The 23513-nt window shown below is 38.3% G+C and overlaps 1 protein-coding gene across 1 annotated transcript; it reads right to left on the bottom strand.

Moving 5' to 3' along the window:
* Window positions 1-2431: 2431 nt before the first annotated feature.
* On the bottom strand, window positions 2432-18748 carry FAM98A (family with sequence similarity 98 member A). The gene is made up of 8 exons (XM_045828570.1): window positions 18601-18748; window positions 15404-15552; window positions 12473-12607; window positions 8779-8963; window positions 7698-7778; window positions 7048-7164; window positions 4310-4477; window positions 2432-4221 (listed from the first exon to the last, which is right to left on the bottom strand). The coding sequence occupies exons 1-8, from the start codon at window positions 18651-18653 to the stop codon at window positions 3547-3549; spliced, it is 1563 nt and encodes a 520-aa protein (XP_045684526.1). The 5' UTR covers window positions 18654-18748; the 3' UTR covers window positions 2432-3546.
* Between the last annotated feature and the right edge of the window lie 4765 nt (window positions 18749-23513).

Genomic DNA, 23513 nt, shown 5'->3' with positions numbered 1-23513 from the left:
ATGGTAGGTACAAAATAGATAGGGGGAGGTTAAGAATAGTATGGGAAATGGTAAAGCCAAAGAGCTTATATGTATGACCCATGGACATGAACTAAGGCAGGGGAATGCTGGTGGGAGGGGTTGCAGGGCAGAGGGGAATAAAAGGGAGAAAAAAATTGGGACAACTGTAATAGAATAATCAATAAAACATATTAAAAGAAAAAACCCTAGAATTAAACAGCGAAGGGACACAAAACAGATTGTCCATCATAAGTTTTGTATGTGTGAGTGATCTGGATATTTTAGGCTGTTTTGAAGTTGTTTTAAGGACTGTGGTGAGTGAGTGAGTTCAAACATGCATACCTACTTCAATTAGTGATCTGAACCCTCAGAATACATTAATGCACACAAATGCAGAAGTGTAGTGCTGAACAATATAATGAACACTCCTAGTGATTTAGGATCACATTAGTGAAAAACAAGAGAGACAAGACAAAGCACGGAAAAAAGTTTTATTTAATGTTATTTTATGATGAATATCCTATTTATAAAGATAAACCTAAATAAAAGGCTTTCTCTGTTAAAAACACGAATAAAATACCATCCAAATTATTTAAGAGGGCAATGATTAGGTACACACATTTAAAATATATTTTCAAAAGATTAGGTAAAGTATCTAAAAAGGTAGGATGGGCACAACCTATAAAAACATCCAAGTATAATAATATAAGTGAATTGGGCAGTGGGAAAAGTTAAGTATATGTAGAAAGGGTTTCAAACGCTTTCCATTAGCAGGGATTTATTTAACTCTGCCTGCACAGCCGGGCACTAGAGCTCGGTTTTTAGATCCAGAGCAAGAAATAAAACGACAGCGGCACATCCTTAACAATTTCCAGCGCTGACATCCTGTTCCGGTTCCTGGTACAGGGTGGAAACAAAGCACTAACAAAAGGCAGTTTGTCTCAGTCTGTCTGCACAAGAAACAGCATCTCAGATAGAAAATTTCCTCCTAAAAACTTTGTTTCTCTTGTTTCTCCAAGGACTTTCCACATATCCTATTCCAGTAAAATTGCTATTTACTACAAGTTAAGGTTAAGAATGTAAGATCAACAGACATGCTCTATTTTAAAAATGTAACGACTACTATTTTACTGTGACAAAACTAGTGGTTTGAAATATACTATTTCCAGAGAATGGTACCTGTGTCACAGAGAAGCTAACAGATAACTCTTGTATGGTTTCATTATGTGAAAAATTTCTAGTTTAAAACAGAAAATGAAGATATGAAGTTTAGAGTCATGGAGAAATGTATAGTTTACTTTCTTATATGCTCATATTTGAACAGCAATCTATTAACCATAAAAATAAATAAAAGTTATTTGTCAAAAGAATGAAAGTCATTAGGAATACTGCAGAGTTGGAGGCTATGAAACAAATTAATGCAAATGCTAAATGTGATATTTTAAGATATGAAACCTTGAAGTTTTTATTTTAGTTAAGAAACTCCTATACATACTAAAATTTAACAGTATAAAAGACCAAAACTTAAAACTTTCAAGACAGAACTTAAAGTCTTTAATGATTTTTTTTTAAAGATCTTATTTACTTTTAGAGACAGGGAAATGGAGGGAGAGGGAGGTGAACATGGATGTGTGAGAGAAACACCGACCCATTGCCTCTTGCAGGCACCCAGTCCGGGACCTGGCCTGCAACCCAGGCCTGCGCCTCAGCTGGGAATCAAAGTGATGGCTTTGAGTTTGTAGACTGACGCCCAATCTGCTAATTCACACCAGTCAGGACAACACCTTTTGTGATTTGATAAAAGTATTTCAAATTGCCTTCGTGTTTGAACATTTTAGAATGGTAAATGCTAGGCAAAAAAATCTAACGAACATATGAAATCAACAAAATGATCAAGGGAGGCTTTCATAAATGGTTTCAGTTACCAAAACAATGTGCTCATCTTAACAGCAAATACTGGTGTTTTTAATGGTATGACAGGACGATTCCTTCCCCTAAAAATAAGCTCTATTTAGTAGGAAAATACTTTTTCTCTTTTACAAACATATATTTATATTTCAAAGCCATTCATTTTTAAGAAAAATGCCTCTTATTCTTTGGAAGAATGGAGAGCCTAAAAAACAAAATCCCTGAAAGACGGGCTGTCATTTACCTTTGCCTAATACATTGTGTAGCAACAGCTACACCCAGTGGCCACATGTGAGTAGTGAGGTTTTCTAGCTATAACATAGTAAAAGGTAAATTTGAAAACAGTTCTTTTTCAATTTATTTAAGGTTCTAGAGTAAAAGTGATCTTTCACTACAAACTATGTTTTAAGGGAACACTCAACCTTCGGGGTGGGGTGGGGACACAGGACTTAGCTGACAACCTTGAAGCATGTATCCAAAATAATTTCATTTGAAAAGTAGATAAAATAAAACTCAAACCAGAGAGAGCTTACAGATACTTTATTGCTCACCTTTCACACAAAGCACACCTGCAGCCATTTTCTTTCACAGCTTGACAATGTAAGTATACAAAAACCCAGCAAGAAGTATCATGTAGATTTCAGTAAAGAATGTAAAACATCAACTCAGCCAGGCTTTTGTTTTCTGCAGCAATAATAAAGGGCCTCCTGCACTAAGCAAAAATCTGTCCTCTTTCTCTGTAGTGCATTTCTTCCGTTACAAAAAGTCTCCTGCTCAAAGCAAACTCACTTGTATTTGCTGAGCCAGTGGTATTAACTCGTGCATTAAACAAATTTAAGTTTGCTGTTTTTTTCTAGCAGATTTCAAGTAAAAGTAAGGTTGAAGGAGGAACTCGTTTTGAATGAATGCAGGTCAGTTTGAATCGCTATACTTAACTAAATGCCTACATATATATACTAAATTCACAACTTAGTTTGCTTTTATTATCTTGATGGATGTTGGCCATGTTTAAGGTTTTCAGAGTTCAGCTTGTGGTATAATATTCCATCAAGAGGATAAGGCTACTGAATGTGCTATCTGCAGAAGAGCTCATTTAATAGGAACTGACCTAGAAGTTCTATCACGAAGCAAATGTGGCATAACCTCTCCAAAGAAAGAGCCAACCAGGGCAGAAACTGTGCTTGAAAAACAGACATTAGAATAGAGTAAGGAAAACACATATAAATGGGTCGTTATTATGAGGAAGACTGCCTAGTTGTAGAGCTAAAAAAATCTAGGAGAATCCTCATTTTCAAAATTGTATATTGAAAACATGAAAACTACTTATTCAAGTAATTTCTTCAAAAAAGTATGCATGTTCTGACTGTGCAATTAGTCTACTGGTCAATTAAAGGCAATTTTAATTACCTTTAAAAAATTCTTCATACAAAGGAGAGATGTATGTTTCTCAAATAAACAGCATTATGTAAATCCTTTTAAAAAAAACCAACAGAATTGAATGAAGACCTACAAATGCTTGTGCCAAGCAGGACTCTGCTTGCCACCTGTGGTCTCACATTCAAAATCCACACTGGACTCGGGGTTCTGAAACTAAGTTTCTATTACTTGAGCTCTAGCAAAATGTAAGGTTCTGTAGCCTCAACTAGTGTAATGTCTTCCCTGTCCAAATCCGGAGTGATTATACTGATAACCTCCCTGCTGGAAGTGCTGTTCAAATTGCCCCCCTTGGTGATAATTCTGGCCCCCCCTCCCTCCCCAGCCTCCTCCCTGGCCTCCGCGCCCACCTCGGCCTCCGCGCCCACCTCTCCCCCCTCGACCACTGCCTCGATCACCGCCTCGATCACCATGGTGCCCACCATCTTGGTACCTATTGTCCTGCTGGTATCCACCACCCTGGTAGCCACTTCCTGTGTAAGTAGATGTTTGGAAGCCACTGTAACCACTGCCTTGATAGCTACCACTGTGGCCACCGTGATAGCCACCTGGCTGGAAGCCCGAATCGCGATAACCACCATCTTGGTAGCCACCTCCTCCTCCACTCCCTCCATCTGTCCAGCCTCCTTGATGTTTATTTCCTCTTCCGCCCCCTCGGCCACCGTGGTCATAGCCACCACGTCCACCTCTCCCTCCTCCTGGTTCATGACCTCCTCGTCCTCCATATGAGGAATGTTCATAACCACCTCTCCCTCCTCCTCGGCCCCCTGCTTGCTGCTGGGGTCCATCTTGCCTTTTCTGCCACGGCGGCATCTCGGGGGGTGGAGGCTCAATTTCATTCGGTCTACCGCCTCTGTCAGGCACCCTGCCCATCAACACCTACGGGATAAGAAAGACATTTTAAGCTATTTTATTTTGTAAATAGAAAGAAATGTATTTGAAAGAAAACTAAAGGTACTCTGATCACCTTATTGATGGCGCAGGCAGTTTTTTCTCTTATAGAGCCACTGCTAGTCCTTAAAATCTTTGACAAGTCTTGTCTTGCAGCCAAGAGATGGGCAACAGAAACAGTACTTTTAGGAGATAAGACTGAACGTTTCGGCTGGTAAACTTTTGCTAATTTCTCTGTCTGACTCTGTTGAAAGAAAGTGTTCAAAGACACTGTCAATTTTCAAAATGACATAGGAACATGTATATTAAAGAAAACATTTCCAAAATGTCTGATAACATTTACTAGTCTCTAGATGGGAGGGAAAAAGTTGTATATTCACCATTGCTCCTACCTAGTCAAGAACTACATTACAGTACAGCAAGATATGACTATGTGTTCTGAAAGCAAAGGGGAGGGGGGACCTGGGGGGGGCGGGCACTCTGGACTGTGGGGCTACTAAAAAAGGTAAAAAAGTTACCCACTGGCCTCAGATCATTTGCTTTTTCATTTTCTTGTCTTTGCTTACTGAGATAAAAAAGATGAGCTGTGACTAATTACACTAATTATGTCGTTAATATGAAAACATGATACATTTCTTTTAAGTGATCCCCCTATTTAATACTTCCCTCTATTATATTTAAAAATAAGAACAAAAGGCCTACTATAACCATTTAGACGAAGTTAATGGTTTAGGTTGTTAGCTCTAAGGAGAAAGACAAATCACTGGGAAATTAGAAAACTTGGGCAAATCATTTAAATCTACTTCAAACACAAGACCACAAAAGACAGAGAAACAAAAAATATATAGGTCACACAAGAGAATATAAGTTCAAACAGATATAAAACAATTATTTCAGACAGAAATCAATAAATGCAGCAAATTAGAGTAACCTAAATTTTGGGAAACGGCAACAATCAGCTATCGACTAAATTCTGGAGGCAAGAGCTACGCCTACAACACACTGCAATCAGCACAAGAACAAAAACATTTGTTACATGCAGGTACTCAAACTGATGGCAAATGCTTAGTTACATTACATGATGAAACAGAATGGAAAAAGGCACGTTTACTATGATTTCAGATATCCATAAAGACAGACAGACAACATTAAAAATGAAAATAGCTACTGTGGTTAAGACAATGGGATGATCTGCGACTTTTTATTTTTAAAAATTTCTTTAATAATGAAAGGAATAAAAATATTGTCATCCCATAGTTCAGGGAATATTTCCTGAATATGTCTTATATTTCTTTTTCTTAGAGTCACTATTGTATCTAAATAAGTGCTTAATGTTTATTGATGGAAAACAAACACCTTTGAGAAAATGGTCTCATACATGTTTCAGATAAAACTGATTTAAAATGAAATTTCAAACAGATATTAAATGCATAAATTTCATACGTAAAACAAGAGTTCACTCTGTGCATATGAAAGCAATTTCTATAAATTAATTTAAAACAAAGTTTCAAAGTGAGATATCAATACATAAATTCTATTAAATGAAAAAACAGGTTTGTGCAAGTGTAATATATACAGTCCTTCCTTATCCTCAAAATATTTTTGTATCTCATACAATTATCGTGTTGTTATAGTTCAAAGGCATCTTAAACATCATCGAGATCAAGCACGGCACTTTAAAGACGGCAGAAACTCGAAGGGTCAGCAGCAGTGCGGAGCCCGGGGTGCCGCTGTCCAGTCCACTGAGGGCGGGCCCAGCACGCCGCCGTGCTCTCGTCTTTGTGTTTTCTAGCTGCAAGTCGTAGGTCATTGTTTTTGAATGATCTCTGCTAAGCTAAGGGTGAAATAATTGTTTTTATCCAAGACAATTTAAGAAAGGACTTGCATGTCCCAAACAGCAATCACAGAAGAGAATAATTTACTCCTGCTACTATTTATTGACTAGCTGTGAGATATTATGAAAAAGTTTCCCATTTGTCTAGGTCTCTCTCTTTTTTTTTTTTAGTTGCAAAATGAGGGGGGTTAAGACTGATCTCTAAGACCCTTTCCCAACACTAAAATATTGTAATCCAGTAAATATCTACCCCAACAATGTAGTGGTCAAATAGCGCTTTGCTGAGGTTTAAAGATTTGTGTGAAAGTAACATAGTAGCAAGATTATTGGAGAACTAGATAAAAACATTTTCTGAGCCAATTCACTAAAATACAGAGAAAAAATCTATTTTCAAAAAGGAACGCACTATTAAGGGAACATCTCATCCTAGCATCTGGATAACCTCCACATAAATTTGAGACTTTGTTCCATTTCAGGTCCTAAGAAGGTCACAGTAATACAATGTGCCCAACAGGTCCCACTTACTGATCATATAGCTCATATTTAATAAATATCCGTTGAATGACCAAGACCTTCACCTGTCTTATTTAGGCTGACGTAAGTCTTATCAGATTCTCTGGTTCTTTATAAATAGACCACAATATGTGGTCTTCCTAAGTCCAATCAAATTAAATTGTTAGTTTGCGGTATAGTAAAATAATTAAAAATTTTATTATTTTAGTAATTTTCAAATACACTCGCTGTCTCTCTCACAAATGGGTTGTTCCAGTAGGGTCTATAACATAACATACAGTTTTGTTGAACAACATTAAAAAATTGAAAGACAAATGTTTTCATTACTGCTGAACAGCTTAAAGAATTGCTACTTAGCAACTCACCATGTATTTTGCTTATAGTCTCCACTATATCTAAAGTGTGCTACAAATGCATCAGGATCCAGTCTATAAAGACTCTGCTCCTTTAAATTATTTAGTGCGTACCTTGGCGCGGTCAGACCAACCGAAAGACTGGACAGTGACATCCAAACGTTTTATTAGCAGCTTTCTCCGAACTTCGTATTCATTGGCTATGGCTTGGTTAATTGCTTCTATGTTTTCCTGAAACAAAATTTTTTTAAAAGTCAGACTTTAAATCTGCTTGACTTCTGTTCCAAAAGGGCAGACACTGTGTCTGTTTCTTTCATAAATGATTCCCAGCACTTAGCACAAAATAAATTGTTATTTAATAAATATAATTATAAAAGTTGTAACAACAAATTAAGGAAATAATATGCAAAATAGTTTCTCAAAACATAATACAAAATATGTGAAGTACAAAAGTCTCATTTTGCTTTTCCATAATTCACTGTGTGAAGCTCAGCCCAATGAAGCCTTTGGCTTGAAGACAACCCATTTGGCAATTAGAAACATGCATCATATCGAACTTCTGTTTATTTTAATCAGCTGTGTGAAATACTTGCAGATTATGGGATAGTGTTTCTAATCTTACACAAATAAAATTACGTTGCATGAATCTTAACATTCACAGAAATGATTCTAAAGATGTCTATCAAGTGCCAACTGTGTCAATATAAATGTAAGATAGAAAGATGGGGTTCCTTACAAATTTACTTCAGACGAGTGCTACTCACCCAGTGGGCTGGTCCCAATGACTTCTTCAATAAAGGCTTTCCCACATGATTAGGTGGAACTTTTGCTAATGTTTCCTTTAACTGACACAAAAACATAAATGAATGAATAAACAAATCTAAAAGTAACACATATCCTCCTCATCTTCCCAAGTCCCATCATATCTTGCCATCAAAAGAAGATTCCTGACAGAGGCAAAGGTGGAGGATGTTTGAAATGTACAAGACCCACACAATAAAGACACTCACTTGCCCACTCCTCACGTGCCTATGGAAGCATGATTCCTCCACTGCGCCTACAACAGTGCCTGACAACGGCAGGCACTCAATGGGTATTTGCTGAATGGATGAATGAACACACAGAAAAATAGGGACTATGGATATACCGCTGCTCCCCTGTAGAGTTCAGCCAGTTTATGCATTGTGGTGTCCATCTGCCCCACAATGTAAACGTGCCAATTCTTAGAGTCCACCAGATACACACAGAGAATAACTCTGCCATAACAAATACCATTCTCATCTATTTATTATTTTTATTAAAATTGCTTGTTCCTAGCAAATGGTTAAAAAACCTTCTTCATTGTGGATAATGTGTGGCATAAATTATTTTCACATAGTAATTATGTTAGCAGTCAAGAAATCTAGTTCGCCAATTCAAACTTTTAAGACTCGAAATGACTGGATTAAAAACCAAGAACATTAACATCATTTTCTGTCCAGTCAATGGGGAGAAGGGTGGTAACATTTAATGACAAAGACTTTAAAAATTAAGTGCACTAAATTTCAATGATAAAATAATTTTTAAAGGACTTAATTATTTTTACATTATATCTAGCTTATTTCAGTTTGTAAATCAAAGTGTAAAGTTTCCTTTTTGAAAAAGAAACATGTTACCATGTTAAAAAACACTAAAATACTAATTTCTCTTCAAGGCATCTAGGATTTAAAACCCAAAACTTATTTAGTAACAGTAACTTAATAATATGCACATTAGGTTCCCATTAAGAGAAATTAACTTGCTTCATTTCAAACAAATGTAGGACTATGCCTTTAATACACTACAATCTGGTACTAAAGGTCTTACTTTTTTTTCAATCCCGCTGAAGAATTGGAACATAGTTATATTGGCTGGAGGTTTGGACATTCCTAGAGCAATACATATGCCTTTCAACTCTTGAAAGACCTCACTACCGCCTCCTTCTTGAGCTTTTTTTGGAGGAGTATTCACACAGAGCATTCTGGCAGCTTCTAGTTCTGAGATGAGGTATGCTGAAGTAAACAAAATAAGATTTCAAAATGAGATACAGCTACAGTTAATAGTCATAAGTCTGGAGTCACAACTCTATAGACCTAGTGATATGTAAGTTTTAAAGCTGCAAGAATGGACAAAAACAAGAAAGGAAAACCATTTTTACCTCAAATGACATAACATATAAACTGGTTCTATAATTCAGGTATTTAACCAATATATATTTAAAGGCTGATTTAAAAATAAGTGATTCTTCTTTGAAACCAAAAGATCAAGGTCAATCACATCTAAAAATCTGGATTCTTATGCTCCATTTATAAGGAACCTACAGAACAGGGGTTGGCATCTGTTGACAAATTTGCAAAAGGTAGCAGGTGGCAAATTTTTGGTGACAGTTCAAAGGGTTGTCTGTCTGTCTATCTATCTATCTATCTATCTATCTATTTATCGTTCTTACCACTGACATGCACCAGTGATACAATAACTATCTGTTCCTCTTACCTTTCAATACTTAGGAAGTCTGTTTAGAACTGGCGTGAAACAACACTTTTCAGCAAAGTTTAACTTACAGGAGAAGGGGGAAGGCAATAAACTCCCAGAAGTTCCTTTCCTATGTCTCCAGTAGCCCAATGTCACTCTCTGGAGGTTCACCAACCCCCTCTTCCATCTGTATTCTTCTCAGTACTCCCTTCCCCTACTTCCTTCATTCTCGTCCCCTCCCGTGGGGGAATCAACAACAAAACTTCCAAATAATTTCTTGGCAGAATCCTTTTGTGTCGGTATCATCTCCTGTGTCTTGATTTCCTCGGGTATAATGAGGGATGCAATCTGCTTTGGGTAATTAAGGTGAAGATATAAATATTCAATCTTATTTCTTTCACCTTCCCAAGGACATTTACATTTTTATAAAAGGTGATTCGTAATCATTTGGACCTCAGGATTTTAGGTATGTGACAAAGGGAGAATCTTCTGATATTAGAAAGATAGTTTTGAAAAAAGCCATTTTCTGGGCTTTTAAGTTTACATTACAAAAGAATGATCAGCCTACATATCTCATTTCCTATATCCAAGGTGTAATGGTTAATAGCATGTATAGGGATCATAATTTTGGCAGATCATTTCTGAAAAGCTGCCAACACTGGTTCTAGAACAATAAATACAGCTAAGTTTCTGGAAAGGTCATTCTATATGGGTTTGATAAAATCTCAGCGTGTTCCATATTGCCAATGGTATGAGTTAAAAGATCAAACCAATAAAACCTCAGTGTCATGAAATAATAGCTGTTTTTATAAATCAGGTCTTATTGGAACACTGCCACGTTCACCTGTTTCCATGCAGTCTACGGCTGCTGACAAAGGACAGCAGTGGGGTCCGGAGTTGTGACAGAGATCCTGTGGCTCATGAAGCCGAAAATATTTGTATCTGGCTCTTTAAGAGTTTGCCAACCCTTGTTCTAGAAAATCACATATGATATGCTTTAATAAACTTTTTCTCTAATTTTAGGACAACTTAGCTCAGGTATTTACAGAAGTTACTTCACCAACACATTTACCATCAGAAAGCATTAACTATAGCTGAGGTATTCAGAGTACTAGGAAAGGCACAGACTGGCTATAAATACAGACACAGAAAAGATCGCCTCTACTGACAGCCTAGTGAGGAACAGAGAATAAAGGCATAAAAAGATGGACAGTTCTTCATCTACCGGAAACTTAGATGTCTGCCTTATTTTTACCTAAGGAAACGTTCCAACAATGAGAAAGGCCAATGAACAGCCAAAATAGTTCTTAACCCGGTAATAGAGCTTTTCAGCCATTCATTTGAAGACTTTTCTATTTTACTAATGATTCTACTGAGGCTGGTTTATCCCCCCCCCCCACCCCCCCCAAAACACGATGTATTAAAAGATTCAAATTGGTAAGGTAAGGGTGCTGGAAGAAGTAAGTAAAATTATAACATCAAGACTGACAATACTTGGAGGATGAAAAATATTCATACAGAGCGAGTAGAGGATGAGCACATGTACATAACATTAGCATGGAGGAGAGGAAACAAGCTAAGGGGAATATTTTAGGAAAGGAGGAACAGCAAAAGGTGAAGACCAAGAGGAGGGAAGTGAGCAGTGTGTATGAGTGAAGAACTCAGAGCGGAGTAACCTCTCCTTGACTTAGTCATTTAGTTGAGGAGCAAATATTAATAGTTGGATATTCTTGAACAGCTTTTGAGGTAAGAGCACATTAAAATAAAATAATCTATTAATATTGCCCAAGTCCAAAATAATCTTGTTCTGTGCTCCCTGCTTAAGAAAGAAAAAAAAAGTTAAAGGTATTTTATAAATATTTATATTCAAAGTGGTTTTTACAAGTATCAGCACTAAAATGGTGAAACTCTAGGCTCTTTGGAAGAATCAGCTATTCAGGGTTATTGCTAACCTTTCCACACAGCTGTTGTCTTCTTATGTAAGATAACACATTCTAAGTGCCAAATATCAGGTACTGGTAAAGGTAAACAGTGCTACAAGGAAGAACCACTGAGTACACTGTGGCTGAGCCAGCTGCAGAGATTACGCAATGTGAAGGTCACTGAACACGTGCACTAGAACCACATGCAGTGACGTCAGTGTCTAAGCAGCATCTAGTCTCCCGGGCACGCCCCCCAGGAACATTCGTCTCACCAAGAGGAAATCCACACAGTGGCTCTGGGATAATTAGTGCCAAAGTGTAATGGCCATGGACACATTTTTTTTTTTTTTTAATTAAGCCTTCACAGTTAAGAGTTGTAGTGTTTTCTAGAAATCATAGTAAGGTTGTAAAAACAAGTATTTTTAAAATCCTGAGTTATGTCTGTCATAATAAGAACTACACTATTCAGTTAACCAAAGCTTAATCAAATGGGTCTCAGAATGCGACAAAGAATCTGAGTTAAGACGAGTGGGTGAGTTTATCGGAGAGTTTATTCAAGGCAACGAAATTTGTAAGTCTACTTACTGTTTTTCAGGGTGAAAAGAGAAATAGCAGTTAGTATAGAAAAAACATAGAAGGAAAAAACTTTTTATAATAAATTATTTCCCACAATGATCAGTAAGTATAGGAACAAAGCAAATATTATTGCAGAAAATTTTATATTTACAAATATAACCAATACCCCTAGACAATTGGTTAGAAACCAGAAAGAAACATCAACAAGACAAAATATTTTAATTAAAACCAGTCTATTTGAAAGTGTGCTCCCAGTCTAGAACGCTGAGGTCCAACGACCGCACATCTGAACAAGCACTGCCTCTGGTCCCCTTGGTGAAGCACAACACCTGAGCGACGCCAGTGAGAGGATGAAGAGGAGCAACTACAAAACACTGCCACCAGTGCACAGGCCTACTAATAGCTTCTAAGCTGGAAACTTAATGAAGTTTTCTTTAAAATAAGTAGTATTCTGAATTAAATCCAGCTTGAAACAAAACTGTAACAACTAGTTCATTAGTCATGGAAAACATAAATGGAAAATAGCTGTATTCTAGTAGCCATGAACTTACTGAGCAAAAGGAGGCAGTTCTTCTGAACGAGAAGGCGCTTGGTCACATCCCCAGATGTCAGTGAAAGATATGGACAGTTCATCTCCCCTAGTAGCCCACTCACCTCAAGCTGGAATTCTTCAGCTTCATTAGGGCCTTTTAAGAATTAAAATAATCTTGTTAATAAAAATGTTGTTCCCCTTCACATATATATGTGTGTGTGTACACACATACACACAAATCGAAATATTTAATACGATTTTCCTAACACGAGTTTCTTTTTCTTCTAATTCATCCTTTCTCGTACTATTGACAATTTTCTTTCTTTAATACTTTCATTAGGTTATTCCTTTATTTGAGAATCTTTAATAGCTTTCTAATTTCTACCTCACCTAATGTTTCTGTCTTTAAAGATTCTTCCTAGCCTCTCTGCTTTGCCCTTCCCAGCATATTATTGTTTGTGGTAGTTATCTCTACTTCCACGAATATTCTCTCTTATCTGCGCCAGGGAAATATCCCCACTGCCCTAGGTCAGGCTAATTTCCACTTCTGCACCTTCATTTAAGTAATTCTCTGTAATGCATATGCCCTCTACCTCCCCCTCCTCCTCTATCAAATCCCACCTGTCCACCAAAGTCCAGTGGTCCAGCCCCTTGATGAAACTGTCCCCAAGTACTATCACACTAACTGATTTCCTCCCCATATGAACCAGTGTGAAGCACTTTATTACTAATATCCAGCTGTTTCACGTGTGCCAAAATTTCTAGTTTCCAATGCCTAGACTGAATCTGAAGGTAGTGAACATGACTTGTAGTTCCATATTCCCATACTGTGTAAAGAATAAAGTTCACTAGGTGAACCAAGGAAAAAGGATGGTCTTTCTTCTTTACTATTTTGATGGTTCACTATTCAATATCACAGAGAGGCAAAACGTAGCTAACAAACTCTTAGTTACTTGACCTGAGTCCTTCTTCTCAATAAAACGGGTAGACGGAACTGCCAATGTTTTGAAACTGTGTTCTGTGAGCTCCAGAGCTCCACAGAACTGCTTCAGAGGCAGCTGGGAGGACGAGGAGAGAGTTGTGCTCAAAGTGCTCCCTCTCAACTTCAGCTAGAACAGCTACACTTCTACACACTGTCGTGCGTGTTGGCTTCTATCAAATGTTTTCATATGACCAAGGGTTCCAGGTTATATATAAGCAGTTACCATCAAGCACAGGTGTTGGTTCAGAAGGTCTTACAGTCTCTGAAATGCTGGGTCAAGAGGCAATGTTAAGAGCACTGGCTCCCAAATGTGACTGCTGCGGTTGAATCCTGACTTTATCACTTACTGGTTGTGCGACCTCAGGCAAATGTATTTAACCTCATTGTGCTTCCTCGTGTAACGTGTGAGAGAAATGAAAACTGCCTCATAGGGTTGTCCTGAGGTTTAAAAGAGTTAACACATGTAAAGCACTTAGAACATAATAAGTGCTTAGTCAATGTAAGCCGCTGCTATCATTACTGCTGTACTATATTCTCCTTAAAAATTAGAATTGAATGCAACTAACACGTACATATTAAATACACTAAACATGCAAGAGTGAGCTCTTCACAATAGGGTTCTGTGAAAAAGAAAATGGGATTATGTATATGGTTCTCCATAAGGGTGGGTTAACAGGTGGGCATTTTCTTTGTCTCCTATTACAGGGTTACCCATGGAAGGAGGGAAACAGATGGTAGAGTGCCAGGCTCCACGCCTGTCTCTTTTGTAGAACCAACAAACTAGTGCTAAAACAGTAACAAAATCAGTAAACATAAAACAGCTCTCAAGGCCATAAATCTGATGATACTGGATCTGGTTGTGGTATATCTAGTGATATATTTTTATACAGAAAACTTAATAAAATGTTCTCCTTCCTACATAGTACAATGCATTTACTTTACATGCTATATATGCTTCTGGAATCTGGTAGTCCAAAAAGAAAAACATCCCAATTTCCAGTGCTAGCCACCAATTCAAGATACCACAAGTCACGTTTTACAAAGAATGGACCCTCATATATGAGGTCTGTCCAGAAAGAGTCCAGCCATTGTTAATATAATGAGAATGGTTTGCATGACATCAATGTGACCTTGCAGCCAAGGAGAGTGGACTGGAATGCACGTGTGTGAACGATGACAACTTCACTGTACTGGGGGTGTGAGATGCCTTTGAGTGAGCATGTGTACTGTGTGGCTGCTGCATTCAAAATGAGCAAGCAGAGAAACAAAACAAACCATCAAATTTTACATTAAGCTTAAACTATTTGGAATGATTCAGAAGGCTGCAGCTACGGGCAACTGGTGATTGACAGCTTCATCATGATATGCCCACTCCTGCAGCACATCTCATGCAGAGTTTTTGGTGAAACATCACATCACCCAGGTGACTTGCCCCCCTACAGCCCAGATTTGGTACCACATAACTTCTGGCTTTTCCCAAAACTAAAATCACTTTTGAAAGGAAAGAGATTTCAGACTGTCAACGAGATTCAGGAAAATACATCGGGGCAGCTGATGGTGACTGGGAAAACTGTGTGAGGTCCCAAGGTGCCTACTTTGCAGGGGACTAAGGTGTCATTGTCCTGTGTACAATATTTCTTTTATCTTCTTCAAAAAATGTCTCTTTTTCATATTACGTGGCTGGATACTTTCTAAACAGACCTTATTTGTCTCCATTTTTCTGATCTTAGTAATAGGGTTTTCTCAACTTCCACAAATTTTTAATAGTTGCATGACCATATTTTGGTTTTTCAACTTCTGAACCACCTTTTTCTAAAAATAGTGGAGGCAAAGTATTTGGTTGCTTTACAAATTTTTTTTTATATTTACAAAGAACTTGAAATTTTAGCTTTAGTACTGATAATGTTCAATTGACAATACCTGAATTTTATTTTTATATTTTGCACATAAAATCGAATGTTTACTTACTGTTAGTTGCTTGCACATTTTCCTCCAGTTTACAGAGCGCTCTTAACTCAGACACCAGCCAAGCACAGAGTTTGGTAAACTCGGGGGAACTGGCTCCAGCAGCAACTGCCTGAGATAGGGCGCCATCTTCTAACAATGTACCCTTGTAACTGGCGAGTTAAAAAAACCACACTTCAGAAGAATATAAAAATCACACCTAATATATTACAGACACTATATATTTTTGCATTACTTGTGTAATTAAGCAATAATTTAATAACAACAAATTACGATGACCAATTTCTAAACTTGCAAGTATTAATAAAAATTAGAACTATACTAAGGTCAAAATATAGGTGAATATTTAATAGAATCACATATAAAACAACTTCTACAAAAATTATGAAATCACTTAGTGTACAAAGATTTACTGTCTTACTTTAACTGAGTTGAGGATTAAAACCAGATTAGCTCTGGCTGGTATGGCTCAGTGACTGTGAACCAAAGGATTTCAGGTTGGATTCCCAGTCAGGGCACATGCCTGGGCTGCAGGCCAGGTCCCCAGTTGGGGGCACATGAGAGGCAACCACACATTGGTGTTTCTCTCTCTCCCTTCCCCTCCAAAAATAAATAAATGAATTAAATCTTAAAAAAAAACAGATTAATAAGTGGTAGTTAATTATACTATAGTTTACTATTTCAGAAGTAAAACTCAGGTTATCTTTTCTAGATATTTTTCCAGAAATCAACTATGTTAGGTTTTAATGACTTTCTTTAAAAGCAAAAAGTTTCCAGTTAATCATTTATTCCCTTTTTGTATATTTAATGACAGTTAAGACTAGCACTACCTGCTAGTACCAGGGAAATGTCAAGTTTAATTTAATAATTGCTGGCAAGTTGATGTTTGAGTGAACTGGTACAAATGTACCCTAGTCCTCTGTAAGTGATTCAAATGTAATTCTTAAAAAATTACTAAATGTTCAAATATTCATAAAAGGCAATAGTAATAAACTCCAATCTAGAATATAGCTGGAATGATTTTGTCATTCTCAAAGTGGCTTTAAAATATACACATTCTTCATATTGTTTTATCTTCTTTTAAATAAAATACTATAAAAACCCTGTTATTAAAATTAGTATATTAAATATGCTTAAGATAATTTGATGTTTAATGGTATAGAGATTTTACAGAAATGACAATACTTGGTCCTTTAAAATACAATTATATGTGTATACACTGAATGGAATGGAAAAATGTTACACAAAAAATGAGATTATATGTACTCTGGCATCTAGATTTAAAACCACATATTAAGACAGTGGAATAAAGAGGCTAGGCCTAGAAACTTCTTGTGTTACACATTCAGATTTTGCTCTTTTATTATTATATAAGTAGTTACTGAATTCCTACCATGTGCCAAATTAGAGATAAAAGTCATTTAATTCTAATATTTCTCAGCGAATCCTTCAAAACTGTACATCAATCAAGGCTAAATTTTAATGATTGAATACCACTAAACTAAATAGTTATAGTTAAAATTTATGCAAAGTTTTCAGAAAATCCCATGGTTTACATTAGAACCCATCTTAATCATTTGATTACAATTATTACCGTAACAATTATTTTTATGAAGAAAAATACAGTTAAAAGACAGTAAAAGAATAATAGAGGGAAGGAACCAGCATCCATCACCAATTCTTGGTGACCTCTATCCGTGCAGAATAACTACATTTAAATCAGGTCTACTTTGTCCTCTCATCCTTCGGCTCTTTCTACTCTAATCCTGTCACTTCTAAGCTTCAAGACTTCCTTTTGCAGCAAAGGGACCCTCCACATATCTCCTTACAGCATATTCTTACGATTTGAACTTCTCTTCCACTTCACTTTGTACCCATAAGTGCTCAGCCCAACACTGCCACAGAACGAGTGTTTCTCAAAAATGTTTACTGAATGAATGGCTTCATGTGTGAGCAAGCGATTTCGTCTTGAGATGTCTACCAAGAGTCCATTTTGCTGAACGACTTTTACTTATGCTCTATTTAAAAAAAAAAAAAAAAAAGAGTCCCCTAAAGTCTGGAATATTCATGAAAAGTCACAGCCAGTTAAAACAAAAAGAAAAGAGCAAGGGTAATTCACGTTGTCAAAGAAAGGTGATAAGCACTGCCACTTCATTTCCTAAAACATCTAGCAGGACATTGAGATAAGGTGGGTCGACTTTGGGAATCCTCAGTGACCTTTCTTGAAGAAAGGTTTCCTTCAAATGTTTCCATGTTATTCAAAAGCCTCGAGGAAGATTTTGAGAAAGGATGTTTCTGTATAAATACTGTTAGCTAAATCGGTAAAAAAAAATGTGACACTGCACTTACAGGCAAATATTTAACCATACCATTTGTTTCTGGAACCACATTTAGCCCAAGAGATTATAACTTTCCAAGTTTTAAAACAGTACATTGATCTGGGTATCCCGGTGAGATAAGAAACCTTCTTTCCAACGTGTATATAACATGAATCACGATTAGTTAACTGTCAGGACGGGAGACAAAACGCACAACAAACACGCATGGATTTGGTGGGTGAAGACGACCCTAAGGGTAAGAAAGAGCTAATAATGGCTCAAAGGAGTGTCAGAGTCAAAAGAAACTTCCAGTGCTTCCCATGGAGGTAGTGACAGGCTCGGTACACAAGATAGCTAGATAGCGGAACGAATGCAGCGCACAGACATGTGGCTTTGGGAAGCCGGGGTGCGTGCAGAGATGACTGGGCAAAGGCGTTTTTTTGAGAGAAGTGGGGTGGGGCAGGAGTAGGGGCTCAAGACAGAAGAAGAAAGTTCGGAGGACAAGTAGGAAACCAGTAAATCAACTTTGGCAACCTCTAGAGTGAGGGGGTAGGGCAGGAGGATGGGGAGCAAGGCGAGAAGCTCAGAGAGGGGGTTGGCGAGAACCAGTGCCCAGACAATGACACGCATGACTGACAAACACTGCGGGTAACTCGGCTTCAAGGAGCACAGGGCAGGCCTAGGGGCGTCCCATTTGGAGGGCCCCGACCGGGTAGGGCACACAGTGGACGTGGCATTAGGGTCCCGGAGCCTTAGGGAGGCGACAGCCAGAAGCCAGGGGGTGCGGCGTGGAGAGGCAGGTGTCTCCGACTGGGACTTGCGAGGTGTTCCCGGGGGACTGGCAGTGTGGGAACTGGGAGACCCGAGCCCTGGTACTCTTACCCTAGATCTTCCAAAGACTCCAAGATGTCAGTCTCCATGAGGTCGCACTCCATGCTAGTGGTATTCAAATTTCCGAGTCGTCTGGGTCCCCTCTTCACCGGCAACGCGTACACTAGCGCATGCGCTGCCTCCCCGGAACTTCCAAATCGACGTCTGGCGCCTCAGCTGCCGCGTTGCGCATGTCCCGAGCGTGCGTAAAGAACTTGTTCCCGCCTACCGCTCCACCCCAGCTGGTTGGGGGATTGCCGGGCGCTACAGTTTTGCACATGCGTATTACTGAGTAGTGAAGCCAGCCTCCAAAGAAGGGCAGAAGGACTGGCTGCGTGGCAGCTGGGTGTGGGACCCAGCAAGGGTGGGGGGCGTTCTAATCTTACTCAATTGGTTTTAGGCAACTGAGAATGTTGGGGCAAGGAAAGCGAGGGAGGAGTTGTAGGGGGGCGGGGTGGGGGGGGGCGTCTCTAGACTTAAGTGGGTGTTGCTAGTGAAACAGTGTCTGGATTTCAGGGAGTGGCGGGAGTGGTTGTTTGCACCGTGCCAGCGTGTTTTAGCCTTAGCTCTGGGTCGTGGAGAAAGGGAAAATTAGTAAGCTCCGGCGGGGTAGACGGGGCAAGTGCCGATAATTGCGTTTTGATTTCCTTGTGGCTGCAGTAGGTGTATTTCAAGATTAGGGAGGAGTCAATTTTCTTTCGCCGTGGGCGTGTTGAGAAAGTTGTAGCATTCCCTCTCTTGCAATCTCTGACTTTTTAAGCCCTTTTCCAGACCAAGAATCTTATTTTAAAGGGTAGGGCAGAGGGAGGCTTCACTCCATGAAAAAGAAACGAATATATTTAAATCCTAGCACTTGAGACAGTGAAAAACTCTTGCTGTAATGCAATTGCTTTTGACATTATTTGGCTGGGTGTAACATTCAGTTCACAATTGGTTACGATTTCTTGACAGTTACTGGTTGGGTATGTGCTTAGAAATTATTGAAAAGTGAAAAAATTGTTTTCAAAGTGATGACATATTTAGACAATTATATTTAACCGTAAATTGGTATAGTGTTGCATTATGTAGGCATTTAATTAAAGAGTTTTATCATTGGTACCAGTAGATTTTATTTTGTAGTTCTCAAACATATTTGTGTCTAATGGATTATTGCCCTCTGTACCTTATTTTAAGTTCCTTAATTTGCATCATCTGGGGTTGGGGGATGAAGTTAACATTTATTGTGCAGCTAATGTGTGCTTGACATGGTATTACTCCCTTGATGATTTTTTATGCAGTCATTGTAAAGCTGTGTACTACTCTCGTACAGATGAGGACACTAGAGCTCAGTGGCTTAATGATCTGTTAAAATGGTAACACCAGTAAGGACTTGATTTTGAGACATACCTGAATCCATATTCCTTCCTATTTGACTATTTAAATAAGAATTTATAAGCAGGATGTGAAAGGATAGGAAGATCAGCTGGTTGAATTTGTTCAAACTTGAATATGTGGTACAGGATTGCCTTATAATAAAAATGGAATAATCATTTGCTCTTATAGGATTGTTGAAGGTGCTAAATAAAAAGTAATGCTTAATGTAAAGTCAGTTTCCATATAGGTTGTAACACATAGGATTAGTCAGCGAACAAGAGATGACTCCTCTAAATTTATTATTCTAATGCAAATTGTTAGATTAAATGGAGGGTAACCAACACAAAGGGCTTTTAAAAATACCAGGTCAGTCCAGAAGCTATCCAGCCATGTAATATAAAAAATAGAGACATTTACTGAAGAAGATACAAGAACATCATACATAGGACAATGATACCTCCGTCCTCTTCAAAGTAGGCATCGTGGAACCTTTCACAGTTCTCCTAATCACCATCAGCTGTCTGGTCATATTTTCCTGAATCTCATTGATGGTCTGAAATCTCTTCCCTTTCAAAGGTGATTTTAGCTTTGGAAAAAGCCAGAAGTCACAGGGCACCAAATCTGAGCTGTACGGGGGCCAAGTCACCTGGGTAATTTGATGTTTTGCCAAAAAGCTCTTCATGAGATGTGATGCATGATTGGGTATGTTGTGTTGAAGCTGCCAATCACCAGTTGCCCATAGCTGCAGCCTTCGGAATCATCCAAATAGTTAATGCAAAATTTGATGCAGGTTTGTTGCTCTACTCACTATTAACAATGGCTGGATTTTTCCCAGACAGACCTCGCATATTATTTAAAATAATTCTATAATGGATTCTACTGCAATAAAAACAATACTTTTAAAAGTAAGTATTGTCATCATTTCTATGAGATCTGCTAAAAATCTTTTGTGTTTTATTTTGCAATTGTTTATATTGTAACCTGGATATTTAAAGACCTCATTCAAGGTGAAATTTAATAAAATAAAAAGAACCCTCATTTGGGAGTTAGTGAATCCTGTTTTTTTCCTGAGGTCATGATGAGAAAGAATTTTCTAACACTGTTGTCTAAAGTCCATCATGCATTTTTTAAAAAGATTTATTTATTTTTAGAGAGGGGAAGAGAGGGACAAAGAGAGGGAGACAAATGTGTTGTTGCTTCTTGTGCCACCCCTACTGGGGACCTGGCCTGCAACCCAGGCATGTGCCCTGACTGGGAATTGAACCCTCGACCCTTTGGTTTGCAGGCCCACACTCAGTCCCCTCAGCCATACCAGACAGGGCTCCATCAGGTATTTCTGAGAGATGGGTTTTCTGTGTAGAAGGTATTCAACTTGAAATCATCTCCCTCCATCTCCATTTATCCCCTCCTTTACCCTCTTTTACCTACTCTCACCCCTTTCTGTCTGGTAATCACCATACTGTTTCCTGTGTCTATGAGGTTTTATTGGGGGCGGAGACTTAATCCCTTCACCTTTTTCACCTTGACTCCCCAATGTCCCTTCCCCCTGACAGCTGTCAGTCTGTTCTCTGTTTCTGTTTCGTTTGGTAGTTTATTTTGTTCTAGGTTCTATGTATGAGTGAAATCATATGGTACCTGTCTTTTATAACCCACTTACTTTACTTAGCATAATGATTTCCAGGTCCATCCATGACTCACAAAGGGTAAGATTTCTTCCTTTTTTTTTTTATGGCTGAGTAGTATTCCATTGTGTAAATGTACCACAGCTTTTTTATCCACTCATCTACTGATGGACATTTGAGCTGCTTCTAGATCTTGGTTGTAAATAATGCTGCAATGAACATAGGAGTGGCTATATTCTTTTGAATTAGTATTTTGGATTTCTTTGGATAAGTTTCCAGAAGTGGAATCACTGGGTCATAAGGCAGTTCCATTTTTAATTTTCATATTTTGTTTATTTATTTTCAGAGAGCAAGGGAGGGAGAAACAGTGATATTCGAGAGAAACAATTGATTGCCTCTCACACACCCCCAAATGGGGACCTAGCCTGCAACCCGGGTGTGTGCCCTGACCAGGAATGGAACTGGTGACCTGTTGGTTCTCAGGCTGATGCTCAATCCAGTGAGCTACACCAACCAGGGCCATTTTTAATTTTTTGAGGTAACTGTGTATTTTCCACAGTGGCTACACCAATCTGCATTCCTTCCAACAGTGCACGAGGGTTCCCTTTTCTCCACATCTTTGCCAACAATTGTTGTTTGTTGGTTTATTGATGATAGCTATTCTGACAGGTGTGAGGTGATATCTCAGCGTGGCTTTAATTTGCATTTCTCTGATAATTAGTGGCATTGAGCATTTTTTCATATGTCTATTGGCCATGTATATGTCCTCTTTGGAGAAGTGTTTATTAGGGTATTTTGATAATGGCAATGAAGTAGGTCCAAAAGACTAAGTTTTGTCATTTGTCATAGAGTGGTTTCTAAGACTTGATTAAACAGGCACCGAAAATAAATATTTTTTTTCCTCGAATAAAAGAGCCTGAAAAATAGCAGCATTTTCTAGTTTTAATGAATTTTCATTTAGAATGGCTCTCCAACAAGGAGAAAATGAGAAAGACCATAGATTTGCTCATGTTGCTTATGAAATGATAATTGTATATGCTACTGAGTAAAGTCCTTTTCAGCTTGCATGGTGAAAACCCTTTCCCCCTCTAAATATCAACATGTAGAATTAATCTTGTAGGGTATAAAATACTCTTATATTACTAAATAATGCTTTTTTTGAAATCATGCCTCTGGCTATGTTAGTATATTTTCTAGGCAATTTTTAGAGACTGTTAGAAAGTTTGACAACAATATCTGGTCTATGTTTAAATTGAGGAAGATCATAGATATGGAAATGGAAAATAGATATAGATATAATGAGTCTTTCCAAAATAATAGCTCCAAACTTGATGTCTGTTGTTTTTCAGCACAGCTTGATCCTAGTTGCCATGTTCTGCCAACCTTTGAATCAGACATGTAATGAACCAGAGACACTGGTCTAGGTTGACGCAGTAAGAGTTTATTAGACTCTATCCGAGGGGTGATAAGCTAGAATCCATATCAGGCCAAGAGTTGTGTTTTATTTGGCCTAACTAATAATTTACAGAATTTTGGGACTTCTGGTCAAGATGGCAGTAGAGGCAGACATGGCTCATCTCTTCAAACAACCACGTCAAAATTACAACTAAAATACAGAACTCAGGAACATCAGAAATCGAGCTGCGTGGAAGTGTGACAACTATGGAATTAAAGAAACCACATCCATCTAGATTGGTAGGAGGGGCACAGACACTGAGCGGGCTGGTCCCACACCCACCTGGATAAACATTCAGGAGGAATGTCTTGGGAGTGAGGAGTCCCAGCCCCACACCAGGCCCCCCAACCCAGGATTCCAGGTCCAGGAAGATAAGTCCCCACAACTTCTTGCTATAGAAACTAGCGGGGATTGAGTTGGGGGAAGAAACTTCTGAAGCTACTACCAATTCCTCTTAAAGGATTCACACATGGCCTCACCCACTCAGAGACATT

This window comes from Phyllostomus hastatus, unplaced genomic scaffold, assembly GCF_019186645.2.
Source record: "Phyllostomus hastatus isolate PE091 unplaced genomic scaffold, TTU_PhHast_1.1 phas_scaffold_78, whole genome shotgun sequence".
In the NCBI taxonomy this organism is placed as follows: Eukaryota; Metazoa; Chordata; class Mammalia; order Chiroptera; family Phyllostomidae; genus Phyllostomus; species Phyllostomus hastatus.
Note: the sequence above shows the minus strand (reverse complement) of the source record. Positions and strands in the feature narration are given on the sequence as shown.